Source organism: Pleurodeles waltl, chromosome 10 (genome assembly GCF_031143425.1).
Source record: "Pleurodeles waltl isolate 20211129_DDA chromosome 10, aPleWal1.hap1.20221129, whole genome shotgun sequence".
NCBI classification, from domain to species: domain Eukaryota; kingdom Metazoa; phylum Chordata; class Amphibia; order Caudata; family Salamandridae; genus Pleurodeles; species Pleurodeles waltl.
The window spans coordinates 149,169,971-149,183,821 of NC_090449.1; the positions used below are offsets into that span (position 1 = coordinate 149,169,971).

General features: G+C 42.9%; 1 protein-coding gene across 6 annotated transcripts in view; it reads left to right on the plus strand.

The window, feature by feature from the left end:
- Window positions 1–13,851, plus strand: part of MPRIP (myosin phosphatase Rho interacting protein) — a 754,399-nt gene that overhangs the window by 562,590 nt on the left and 177,958 nt on the right. For all 6 annotated transcript variants that reach the window (XM_069210054.1, XM_069210057.1, XM_069210056.1 and 3 more), the window contains 2 exons: window positions 7,868–7,985; window positions 9,972–10,131. In XM_069210054.1, the coding sequence (XP_069066155.1) occupies window positions 7,868–7,985; window positions 9,972–10,131 (278 nt within the window). The remainder of the gene's footprint in view (window positions 1–7,867; window positions 7,986–9,971; window positions 10,132–13,851) is intronic.

A 13,851-nucleotide genomic window follows, 5' to 3' on the forward strand; every position in this document is an offset into this window, starting at 1 on the left:
AACTTGGGACAGCCTGAAGTCCTTTACTGAAAACGGAACGGTAGGCAGGACCTTGAAAAGATGGTGCAAGAAGTCTCTCTGGTGTCCAGTCAAGTAATTGGTGCAACCATAAACTCAATGCAATTGGCAGGATAGAGGAACTGTCATGGAGTCTTGTGGCATTTATCTTCGTTGTTTCTCACGGTGCTGAAACCTCTGGCACAACTTAAAATTTGTATCTTATGTTCTCAGGCTTTTCTTTGTTTGAACAGCATTCTGAAGAGGAAATGTGGAGAATAATAAATAAAATGGGAATTATTAAGGCAGTGGGTCTAAAAGAATAAAAAATTCTTCAAGACCCAAAACAAACATACTGTTATTTCCCTCAGTGGGGTACTGTCCTATCTGGCCCGATCAGCAGCAGCAGCATGACCAGACGTAATCGGTAACAGTGAAGAGACTCTAGAGCCGAACAGTCCACACTCCAACAATCATTTGTGGTTGCTCACTACTCCCTCTCCATTCACCACATTGGTGGCGGAGCCATATCTTTTCCCCTGGCAGAATGAGAAAAGGCTACAGAGAAAAAGTGTGTTTCAATTGTAAAGCATGGGTACTCTATGTGCTTCAGGCAAATCCACCACTAGTCCACCAAAGCCAACATTGAGGGTTCAGCTAATCTACCTGAGAAAATAAACCTTCATAGTACCAAAGAAGTGTGCAGTTCAACCATTCACTGACACACATTGGAAAGGGGATCTATTAAATATATTTTATGGTCCACGAAAAGCCCAAAGTGGAAATTCAGACCAATATTGGATCCATGCATGTACAACAAATGTTTAAAAAAAAATAAAAGATACTTTACCTAACTGCAGATGCCTCACCCCCAGAATACTTCTCAGGTGCCAGACTGAGTCAGGAGAGCTTTTCTCTACCGTTGGTCCCGCGTGCCGCTTATTGGCACTATGTGACACACTTTTGACTCCATACCACCCCGGAAGTGACGGAGCTGAGTTGCATGCAAGTGCCACCCATGCTCACTGGAGTCAGTTTCTTGCTTGTCTCTTTCTGCATACACAAATACAGAGGGTGAACAATCAGTAGTACCAGTGTGCAAAATGCTAACTTGGGACTTTTTAGATGTTAAAAGGACGCAGCTTCACACAACTGTGAGGTTCAAGTGCAACAAGGAATCAACGTTTCCAGCAGAAAGAACGTTTAAAGGTAAATAAATTGTTCTTATGAAGGATACTTCAACTGCAGATTCTTCACTTTAAAATAGATACCAAAGTAGTACCTCTCCATGTGGAAGGTCTTTGGAATGGACTCAAACCAAAAAGATTTGCAGGTCCAAGTGGGCGAATTGTCTTTCCTGCCCAACCTGGCTATCAAGGCAGTAGTGCTTCATAAACCTTTGCTCTGACATCAAGGTCCTGGCCTGGCAGATGTCAAGGACAGGCACTCTGCATGCCAACGCTTTGGTGGCATCTTTATCCCAGTGGTGGAATGAGCTCTTAGACCCTTCTGGTGGCTGCCTTTTGGTCAGTATGAAGCAGATCTTAATGCAGAGGACTTTCCACCTCAACAGGGTCGTCTTCTGAAATCTTTGCCTTGGAGAACCCTACAATATAAAGGTTTAAAGCCCTTTAAGTGTCTCCCCCCCCCACCCCCAAAAAAATGATGTCCCGCCTCCTCTTTCATGGGGTGAGCTGAGGTAAAGAACTTAGGAAGGGTGATAGGTTGTTCAACAAGGAAAGGAGTCCGAGTTCTCAGAACTAGTTTAAAAAAAAAAGGAAAAGAGGTGTAGGGTGCAAGCTGAAGCTCACTCAAGTGACGAGCTGAGGTAATCGAAATATGGAAGCTATTCTTCCAAGTCGAGATACGCAGTGAGCAGCTATGCATAGGCTCAAAGGGCATGCACATGAGAAAAGTTAGGACCAATTTAATGCCCCACTATGGCATCACAAACAGTTTAAGAGGAAAAATGTGTGTCACCCCAACAGGTGATTTACAAAAGGGTGGTTGGTCCCACAAACATTTAAAAAAAAAACAAAGGGCTATTAGCAGTGTCCATTGCAAGACCTTGGTGCACCAAAGACGATACAAACAAAAAAAATATAAATATGTTGGATTGTAAAGGGCCAATTTTGGGGTTACCACACAATGCCACAAACTTGTCCCGTTGCCCTGCATAATTGGACTTCATGATTGTGTGTCTGGTGGCGAGGATGACATACCCCGTGAAGAGACAGATCAAGTACGGTCAACTGCCCCACTCCACCTTCATGCATGGAGGTGTAGATTCAAGTGGAGGACATGGCCCTGTTTCAGAGACAGAAGGTCCTCTTGAAGCTGCAGCCTGATCCGGAGGACAGGTGTTCATGACCAGAAGCTCCAGGTACCACATTCTCCTGGCCCAATCCAGAGCCACTAGAATGATTTGGGCTACGATTTTCAGGTTCTTTTTCAGAACTCTTGACAAGAGAGGTAGAAGTGGGAAGGCGTAGGTAAGTCTTGAGTCCATTCTCAGTGGAATGCATCTCCTAGCAAGCATTCTGGTGGAAACTTGAACGCACAATACATTTGAAACGTCTCTTTCTTGGGGGTGGCTAAAAGATCTAGCTCGGGTTTTCCCCACTGCTGGCAGAAGCCTTGATGCTCCAACTAACGCAGGCCTGGATCACCATTCCTCCCTGTTTGTTGCAGTACCACATTGTGATGGTGTTATCTGAGGACCCGCACAAGCCTCCCTTTGATGGATGGTAGAAAGACCTTGAAGGCCAAGCAAATGGCTCATAAGTCCAGAAGGTTATAGAGTTGGCTTCCATCGGTGACCTGAGTCTTCTAATCTCTGCCTCCCCCAGAAGACCTCCCCAATCTAGCAGTGACTTATACATCACCACTGTTAACTCTGGTTGTAGAAGAGAGAGGAACCCTGTTACAAGTCCAATTGCAGTCAAGTAGCCAGCACTGCAGCTCATGTAGAGCCTGCTCCAAAATTTGGATGGTATATTACAGATGTCCTTGGTGCTGGGCCCATTGGATCTTCAGATTCCATTGCAGGGCCTGCATATGTCACGTGGGGTAGTCGACAAGGAGGATGCAGGAGGCTAAAAGGCCAGTAAGAGTTACAGCTGCTCTCACAGACATCCAGATGTGAGGCTGGAATATAAGATTCATTGGCAGAGTGTGCTAAATGCAGTACTGTGAGGAAATGCCCTGAATTGTACCTTCTCCAGGATAGCTCAAATAAAAGGAAACAACTGCGACAGAGTCAGGTGTGACTTTACCTCGTTGATCATGAACCCCAACAATATCAGAAGGTTTGCTATTGTCTGGAGGTGGTCAGCGACTGACCACGATGAGCCCACCTTCAGCAGCAGAGGTAAGGGAAAAGTTGTATCTGACCTCCGAAGATAGGTAGCAACCAACACCTTCACTTTCGAGAATACCCAAGGGGCACTTTTGAGGACAAAGCGACTGCAGGATGGGTATAGGAAAATATGTCCTGCACGTCCAAGGACACTATCCATTCGCCTGGGTCTAAGGAAGACAGGATCTAGGCCACTGTGAGTAATTTAAAAGTCTCCTTGTGCAGAAAGGCTTGCGGAGGCTGAAGACCAGAAATGGACCAAACTCATCCGTACTTTGTTTGCACAAGTGAATAGCAAGAGTAGCAACCCTCTCCCATTTCCAAGTCTGGAACTCCGTCAATAGTAACCTTGGAAAGTAAATCTCCCACCTCTTGCAACAGAACCAACAGGCATTTCTCGGAGATTTGCTCTTAAGTGAGGGAAGATTTGGAACAGCCAAAAGAAAGAGTAAGGCATAGCTATGGTAAATGATTTGAAGGACCAATCAGTGGATGGTTATTGATTACCACCACTGGAGAAAGTGATGGATCCCCCTGCCCCTAGAGTGGTTGAGTACTACTCATAGCAAGCTAAAACAGCTTAGTGGCTATTGCCATAGCAGAAGTGGATTTGGAGGACAGCTGACCTTGTTGACTTACATGTTGCCTGCCAGATCCATGTCCCTGGCCTTGAAAGGACTGGGGTGACTGCAGAAATGACGGGAGAGACTGATGTTACTTGTATAATGTTCTTATAAAGTAGCTTCGGAATTTCCTAAACTGATGTGGAAACTGACATCAGTCAAAAGACCTATGGAGTGTGACCTGGCTCTATTTTTCTTGAAATGTTTCAAGGCAGAAATGGCTTTCTCTCTTACTAGATGTGACCCACGGAAAGGCATATCCAGGGAAGAGGCTCATTCGTCTCATCCAGGGAAGAGGAAAATCCATCGGAGTGCATCTATGCATGCCGGTGGAGCACCAGACTGGTGCCAAACTCCCACCAGACAATCTGTAGTATCAAGGCCAGCACAAATCTCAAATTTGGCCATCCTGAATTGGTAGAGCCAGTGAGGTCCCAAGGTTTTCTGGGGCTACAGGGAAAAGCTCACTGGCCATGGCCCAGAGAGCATGAGTGTCAAGGCCCGATAAGCAGACTGCATTGACCAGTCTCAATGCTTGGCTTACCAAGAAGTTTTCTATCCGCCTTAATCCTCTTAGCTTCCCTTTTCCGGAGGAGTCGATTTGGGTTGACCTTGGTCGTTGAAGTCTGAACAACCAGTGTCTCTGGAGCATGGTGCTTAGTGAAAAATAAATAATAAAAAATCAAGATTGTCAGGTGCCGGTCTATGATGTTTGGACCTCTGCTTATACACCGGTGGATAGGAATAGGGCTTTAACCAGATGCTCTTTAGGGGATCAGGGAGGGCCTCCTTGAAAATGAACATGGGCTCAAATGTGTGTTACCCAGGCTTTTTAATTAGTCTTATTACACAAGGGGGTAGTTGTAGGTCCAAGACCTCAGCTGCTCGTCAGATCACCAGTGTAAACAATGCACTCTTTTGTTGGTGTTACAAGTGGTGAATTCAACCCTGTATCAGGAGATGTTTCAAGCCTTCTTGCCTCTTGTAAGTACATATAAAAATGTTCACTATCATAATGAGGGTAAATATCATTCCTGCCTCCACCCTCATTATGATTTCTGGGTGATAAGATTTTATTAGAATCAAAGCCTAAATGGTGGAAGAGCCTCTCACGGCATATCTGCCATAGTAGAGGCAATGGATCAGAGTTCGGCTGAAGGGATGATCAGTTGTGCTTTAGTTATTTTGCAGCACGACATGAGTTAAGGTCAGGTTGGAGTTGGTTCAGGGTCAGACATCGGAATCTGCACCAGATCATCCTCTGGCCTTTGGGATGTTGGTACCGGCATAGTTTGTCGAGCTCAGCTTGGTCACTTCTCACCTTCGGTAAGGGGAATTGGATATGTTTTGTGGATCCACAAGGCTCCTACTTGTAGATCCATATTCCAATATCAAAAAAGCACAGGAAGTACCTGATGTTCATAGTACGAACATGTCACTACCAACATGCAATGACTTATTTTCTGAAATTCCATCCTTGAACTTCTGGAAAGGCTTGGCAGTCGTACCCGCCCACCTTCAATATCAAAGGATATTAATTTTTGCTGCAATTGAATTACTAAGGCCCATAACTCACAGAAAAGTGTAACAGGACATTTGAACAAGTAGAACACTTACTTTGTCTAGACCTACAAATAAACATTCAGAAGTCGGTAACTCCCTTACAAAGATTCTATCTTATTTAAGGGCAACGAGTGCAGTGAAAAGTGTTTCCTCTGGAGGAGAGTTTGTCATCAGTCTTGGACAAATGCCATCTTTTCCTGAAGACTTCCAGTCGGTCTGAAAGATCACCTTTCTACTATGTTCTATAACCTCGTGCATTCCCATTGTACTCCGTGTGAGGCTGGACACAAGACCTCTCCTGCAGTGTCTAGAAGATCATTTGTCTCACAAGGAGAACATTTCGGATTACAAGCTCTGCATGTCACCAACTGCGAGTCCATCTCTATCAAGGTGGTACAAAAGAACAATGGATATCTAAATCTCCCAGGCATCTATTGATATTCTAACGGAAGCCAAATGTCCTTTCAACTGAGGATCTCTATTCCTTCAAATGGATTAGGTTTTGTTTATGGTGCCAGAAAAAAGGCTTGAGTCTTGTCACTGTCACGAATATATTATTCTTCCATACCTATTACATCTCGTTCAGTCAAAGTGGCAGTCTCATCTATCAGAGTCCATCTTGCTTGTATTACAGTATATGGAAAAGGCCCAGATTAGGCATATTTTTTAAAATTTCCCAGCATTAAAGTTTTTAGAAGGCCTGAAGAAAATGTTTCATCTTGTAAGGGAATGGCATCCTCATTGGGAGCTCAATTTGGTATTATCAAAAATAATATGTCCACCCTTTGAACCTATTCACAAGGGCTGATTACAGCAACTTTCTTCGAAAACTACCTCCCTAATTGCTATCACCTCAGCTTGTCTGGTTAGGGAAATTAAAGTGCTCTCAATTGTTGAGACTTATACAATGCTTCATGCAAATGAGATGAAGATGAGGATTCATCGTCTTTTCACCCAAAGGTAGTATCAAAATACCATATTAACTAGACTGTTACTCTTCCAGTGGTCTTTGCCTGCACATCCTCTCCAGAAGAGTATTCCTATTTTTTATGGAGATAAAATGAAGTCCTTATATAAATCTAACCAACTCTATATTAACTATGGTCCATTTGCCATGGTCTGGCCACTTCAAAACAGTCCCCTTCTCATTGGATTGTAGCCTGTATTCCCCCATGTTGTCAGCTTCCTAACCCCTAACAGGGAGCAGTAGAACCCGCACCACAAGAGGCAAAGCAGCTACTACAAACTGACTGAGAAACATTCTTCTTGCTGACATATGTAACGTGGCTACTTGGAAATCAGTCAACACTTTCACAAGACAGTGCCTTGATTTTGATACAAAAGCTGGCTCTGGTGCTGGTCAAACTGCTCTTAGGAACCTTGCCATATTTAAGGGTTGTTTCTTTTGCCAACTATTTTTTTTACTTGTAATCCTGGTTTGGCATCATAGGAATATTCATTTAAGTCATAAATGACCGTCTCTCCTCCCCCGTTTCTTTTTTTGGGCATCTGAAATAAAAACTTCTTAACCTTACTTCGAGTCTCCACTGTTTGCTTCAGTAAGAATTGACCCTGCTAGTACAAGACATCATAGGTAGGGGGAGTTCCGAACCTTAAAGGGACAGGATGCCTTTTTTTTTTTTTTTTTTAGCTCCCACAGTGTAAGCCTATTAGGGTGCTTGTGATCAGCTTTTGGATGGTGCTCTGCCACATATGATCGGACTCTTCACACTTTCTACTTATATATGGACATACATATTGAAGTGCTGAAGGATGATGTGAACAAGATCGACTGCAATTGCTAAGCACAAGAAGGAATAAAGAGGCTTTAGATGGGAATTGTGAATCCCAGAAAATGGAAAGGTTGTATTTTGTTTAATTGATGAGCTTTGAATGTTGGGTTAAGTAGTAGATGATTGTCAGTTAATAGAATTTCCACAGACAAACACAACGGTGTGCGTGATATTCCTGTTGATGGATGCAACTGAATGCAGTTTGATTAAGTGTTAATTTAAGATATTAAATGCTTAAAGATGACATACAAGGGTATTACTCATAGTTACTTTTCTTATTAAATACACAGTATTGCATAAGAAATATACATGATTGCACAAAGATATAGCAATGGAGGATTATATAATTTAAAGTATTAACAATTTAAATAATTTGAAAAGAAGTTTGTCTTTTCATTAGTGGACCGTGTGCTTCAGTTTCAATGTAAGTTGTCAAATGCTGCATTGTATTTCAGTATATCAGGTGATTTAATTAGCACCCAGAAGAAACAGTACCCAAAAACATGTTTTTAAATGTTTAATGCTCTTTGCAGCTATTGAAGCCATGAAGAATGCGCATCGAGAGGAGATGGAACGAGAGTTGGAGAAAACACAGCGGTCCCAGATCAGCAGTGTGAATGCAGATATTGATTCTCTCAGAAGGCAGTATTTGTAAGTTATCTGCTGTCCGTTGCATCTCTTAAATTTATTTTTCGATTCACCGTACAATCGCAATATAACATTCATTATTTGTTGTTTAGCAGAGTTTCATATTGATAATTCTGATTGAAAATGCCACTGTGCAAGGAAAAATGTTTTAATTTAAGTTAATTACATGAAATATAGAAAGTAAGCCAAAAAGTAGTGCTAGAGTACTAGAAAAGAGAGATGATTGAAGTAATATGTCAGACTAACATGTAGTTTTGGTTTCTGTAGGCCTGTTTTGGAACTTCATTACCTACTACTCAAGTTACAGTAGTATCTGTGCATACCTTAAGGAATTGGCAATCTAGAAGCAACTACATGACACAGTGAAAAGCAAACATTGGCTGAATGTGAACTTGAACTTCTGGTTTAATTTCTTGTTTTAAATTATAAAGGATTATTCCTTTTGATAACCCAAGAAAGTTCACCTCTTTGAGATACGCAAATGTCTAACACATACTTAATGTAGCCCTCTGAAGCAGTCATCTAGGAAGATCTCTCCTATCACAAGAAACAGTAATATATTACTCCTCATTGAGTCCTTTGTGAACTTTCTACCTTTTCTTTCTATTAAATTAAAAGTTTCAAACCAAACATGCTCTGACCTGCATGTTGGTGAGTGGATGCCATTGCACAGGCATGTGAGTGGAAGCGAGGGGCATGTTGGTAGATGGATGCCAGGGCCGTATATTCTCATAGACAAATGAGAATGATGCAAAGTGACAACAGTGGATGAGAGTAGGGTGGAAAATGACAGTCTGTGGAGTGCTTGATCATGGGGTAAAAGTTGATCTGCTGAGAAAGGGGGATGAGGGTCAGATGAAGTGCTAGAAGTGAGTGTTGGTTAGTGAATTACAGTTCTAATTTAGCCTTGCGTTCTGCAATTGATTGCATCATATATAGACTCCTTTCTGTTATTTTATGATTATATACAGTGATTTTCTATTTATTTGTACAATTAATTTTAATTTCTACTCCACTAAAATGGGCGATTCCCAAACATTTGAAGTGGCATCTTCAATTGTTTGCTCGACAACCATTCTTATTTCAGCAAAAAGTTAGACGGGAACCCTGTTAAAGCCAACTAAGAGCTTGACTTCTAACATTGCATGGGGGAGTCTGAAAATGGTCCCATGCCCAGTTAAACAACATTTGATTGTGTTGACATGCCATCTATATTCTCAAGCTTGTTGTTAAGGTGTAGTCACTGGCTGAGGCGCCCAATTTTGTAATGTGACCATAAAAGCATTTATCTATTTGTGCCATGATACAGTTGAAAGATAAGTTGCAAGTCTTCATTTTACTTAGTGCATGCCAGGGTGAACTTGGAGCCAATCCCTCACCTGAGACAGACCACTTACTCTGCTACATCCATGACTACGTTTTAATGGAGAGTGGGCGAGGCGCAATTTCTCTGTTAAGAATTACAAACTGGACTTAGCTAATGCCCTTTCTTTTGGACAGTTTATTTCTCTGTGGAATTAGAACAGCTTTCCTGTTGTACCACAATTCATATTATTTAGTGACTTTTACTTAATTAATTACTGAAAGGTGCAGATGACTGTTCTTACATTTTTACAGAAATCATCTACTCATTTCTTCATTATTTAGACATGTTTTGTATTTGTATGAGATGTAATAAGTATTCGTTGCACTTTGTCAATCTAATATTATGATTTACAGGATATGAATATGGTACTCAGGTTTTTTGTTTGTGAACTCCGCAAACCTTGTTAAAGAGGAGTGAGAGGGTAATGCCCTAATTTTCTGTGTCCCGTATGAATCAATGAATCCACTTGCTACATGTAACTGTTGAATTATGATTTTAAGGACAGTGTTCTTCATTGCTGTATCAGCCAAAAACAACATTGAATGCATAAGATATAGCACTCTTTCTGGAGAAGCGAATTGAGAAAGCAGTTAAGTGACTCTGTTGTGTATTGTCTCCTGCAGAGAAGAGTTGCAATCAGTCCAGAGAGAACTGGAGGTTCTTTCAGAGCAGTACTCCCAAAAGTGTTTGGAGAATGCACACCTGGCTCAGGCCCTGGAGGCTGAGAGACAGGCTCTCCGGCAGTGCCAGCGGGAGAACCAGGAACTTAATGCACATAATCAGGTGAGGAACAGGATATTCAGAAACTGAGACCTGATAACTTCTAGAGGGGCAGAACATATACCGCGGTGCTCTAATAGTATTTGACCTATTCTTAATCAAGGGATCTTGTATGCTTGAGAATAACTATCGGTTTTGTTTGTGAATTTGATCAACTAGTGGAATCATTAGTATGTCAGTTCGCTGGTTTTGCTGAAGACTTTATCTTTGTGTGGATAAGATTACCTGCTTAACTCATTTTTGTATTCATTTGCTGATTAAAGAGGTTTAAGTATTTAGAGTTGTAAATTAACAACGTTATAACCAACTAATTAAAAAAGACAATATTTCTCAGTCTAGAGGCACAATTTGTAGATCCTGTAATTTAAGTAAGAGCCATGAGGAAAAAATGAATCACTTTTGTGTCCCTTACCATGCTATTTACCCAGCACTGGGTTTGAGGCAAATAGAATTTCAGAACACTCCTTCTGTTTTGTGCTTAGATTCTGAAGTACACATTTATGGGATGTACTTGGAAAATTGATTATTAGATTGTATGGAATGTTAATTAGCAACAGTAGAAGCCACCTTTGAAAACCAATTATTGAAATCACACTTTAGTATAAAGGGAAAAAAAGCTGGCATAACTCTGATTCTTGAGTTCCCACATGGACTTTGTAGAGGGATTTTTTTCCACAAATTAATGAAAACACAGCGAACAGAGTTAACATACGTTAATCTTTTTTGTATATTTTTTGAATGATCACAGATGAACTTTCAAGGTATTGCATATTCCCACTTGTAAATGGCAGCATTGACTCATTCGATGTATGAGACAGATCTCATCCTCATCCCGAAATCAGGCAAGGACAGTGAGGAATGTTGGACTGGCAGTCAAATTGAGTTGATTAATCGTTGCAAGGATCTTAATTATAGTATCTTCAAATTGATAGAAGTGATACTCCACCTTACTCAGCCCAACCAACTGAGGTGTATGTGGGATAGACAGGGAGAGGACAAAATAATTAGATTGTTCACTTGCTGGAAAAAAGTTCAGATAAGGAAGTTCCCAGACCTCTTCATCAACTAAATGGTGAGAAGGCATTTCACACAGTGACTTCCTAGAACAGCCCTACATAAAATAGGACTGGTCCACATAAATCAAGGTGTGGATTATGGCTGGTTATCGTGCTCTAGAGGCAAGGATTGGAGTTAATGGTCTGCCTTAAGAAAGGATATTTCTCCAGCCAACAGGCAAACTAGTGCTGACCACTGTCTCCAATTTAATTTGCTCTTACTTTTGAACCCCTGGTTTCTGATGGATACAACTACCTGTGGATTTCCTCACCTTGTGAATTCACCCTTGCATCAGCATCCAACAGAAAATCTTCTTCCCAGCTCTCCACGTCGACGAGGACGTCACAGTGCCAATAAGAGGTCCTTGCCGGCGTGCTGACGTCAATTCCTTTTTTTTCGTGCCTTCGACCGTAACGGTTTTCTCCTAGCTCTCGCTTCTGTTGGAGGTTTCATCTTGTTGCTCTTTGTAGTTACAATGTCTCCCCTAGGAAGTCCGGTTTCAAGCCATGCAGAGAGTGCGGAGGTCGCATGTCGGTCACTGACCCTCATGACGATTGTCTTTGGTGTCTTAGCTCTGAGCATGATGTTGAGAAGTGTGCGTCTTGCCAGAGCATGAATCCAAAGGCGTTAAAGGAAAGGGAGGCCAAGCTCTTTTTGGCCAAGGCGAAGAAGGGTCATAAGATCCACCGAAGATCCTCTTCCCATGCTTCTTCGAAGAAGCACAAGAAACAGCGCCGTCATGACTTTCGGCACCGTTCGGCTCAGAGCCAATCAAGATCGAGGTCTCCATCTCAGCGGTGACGTGTGAGGTGACTTCTCCGGCACCGTCTGTCTTTGAGGTTGTGGCACTTCCGGACAGTCCTCGATTTTCACCTGCTCCTCAGGAGTCCGATGTTCAACAGGGAGACCAGCGGTATCCTGCCTTCCTGGCTCCGGGAGCGGATCCAGCTGCATTTTTGAATGCCATGTTCTCTATGTTCAATGCCGTGGCCCCTGCTGGTGCACCGGCTGGTCCCACAGGTCCATTGGCATTTTCGTTGGGCTCCCCTGCTCCGTACGAGGCGGCGCAGTTTGCCATTCTATCTAGCGGAGGGTACCGGACCGGCGCCGATGACATCGCCTCGAGGCTCTGTGGATCCCATGACGTCGCCTTCAATATCTATGGCGCCGATTTCATCACCCCGTCAGCTGGAGCCGATGGTGGAGCAGCGAGCATCTTCAGCACCATTAGGATCCTTGCCGGCACTGGATCCGAGTGATGGATTCGAACAGAGTCAACGTTCCTCTCCTGTTCCACGTCAGGTGTTGAAACCAGTGTCTTCGACGTCGGCAAATTCCATGTCAATGCCGAGGTTGGAGGTTTGATTGAGGTCACACAGGAAGGCCTTGCGACTCTTAGAGGAGGAAGAGTATCAAAGGCAGTTATTGGAGGACGGAGAGATTGTCGAGCCTTTGGGAGAGTATCAAGGCTTGGAGTCGGCCAGTGGGCTAGATACTTCCCCGGAATGGGACTTGTCTTCACCGGGGGAGTTTACGGAGGAAGAGGCTTCTTTTCACATGGTGATCAGGAAGGCAGCTAACTTTTTGGAACTTCCATTGCCTGCTGCAGAAGTTAAGAAGAACATCTTAACAGGTCCTGCATCCTTCTTGAGCTTCTAAAGACCCTTTGCTCCCATTCAGCGAGGCTCTTACGGAGCCCATATTAGAACTTTGGCGGAAGCTTGTATCGTCGCCTGCTGTGAATAGAGCTGTGGCAAGGAGATACAGAGTGGTGCCTGGTGATCCGGGGTTTTTATCACGACATCCTACCCCGGAGAGTTTGGTGGTACAGGCCTCTTGCTCTGCACAGTCTGCTCCAAGCTTCTTCCCTGTGATTCCATCAGACAGGGAATCCAAGCGGATGGAGCAATCCGCAAAGAAAACTTTCTCGTCTTGCAGCATGGCTCTCAATGCTGCAAACGCCACCTGTGTGCTGGGTAGATATGTCCACCCCCTCATGGACTCCGCGAAGGCCATGGTTCCTGATCTGCCGCATGATGTACAGAGACCATTTGGGGAACTCATGTCTGATGCACAGGCTGCGGCGAAACAAACCCTTGTCTTGTCTTGTTTGAATTGTCCAAAAGCTTGATTTAAGAGACCTTAGAAGTGTAGGAGCAAATATGCATTCTAAGTTTGTACACGTGTTGCAGTCATGAGATTCATATGCACAAACCTTTGAATTAGTGACAGTCTTGAAAAGTTTAGAAACAATTTAATCCATTAGATCGTCCCCCAGACTGGCTGGAAACCTGACTGCAACATTTTTACTTTACACATTTTCACTGACTGATAAATGTTCTACTTAAGGAAATTGAAACATGCATATTCTGTTGACCTATGGCTGTTGAGGTTTTAAGCCCTGAAGCTGACAGAGAGGTTTTCTTAAACCACAATTTAAACAGTATTCTGATTGTATTTGTTTTCAAACATAGCCATCTGATAGAGAGACCTCTTGCCTCATATTTCTTAACTTTGAATAATCCCCAAGCACCAGACTGGATCAGGACATTTTTGAGTAGGTCCCCTGCCTGCGCAGGTACGGGGTGTTGTTCAGTTCCATGTCATCCACCCCAGAAGTGATGTGTGTGCGGTGCCTATATGGCTACCACCTCACTGCGCTGGCGT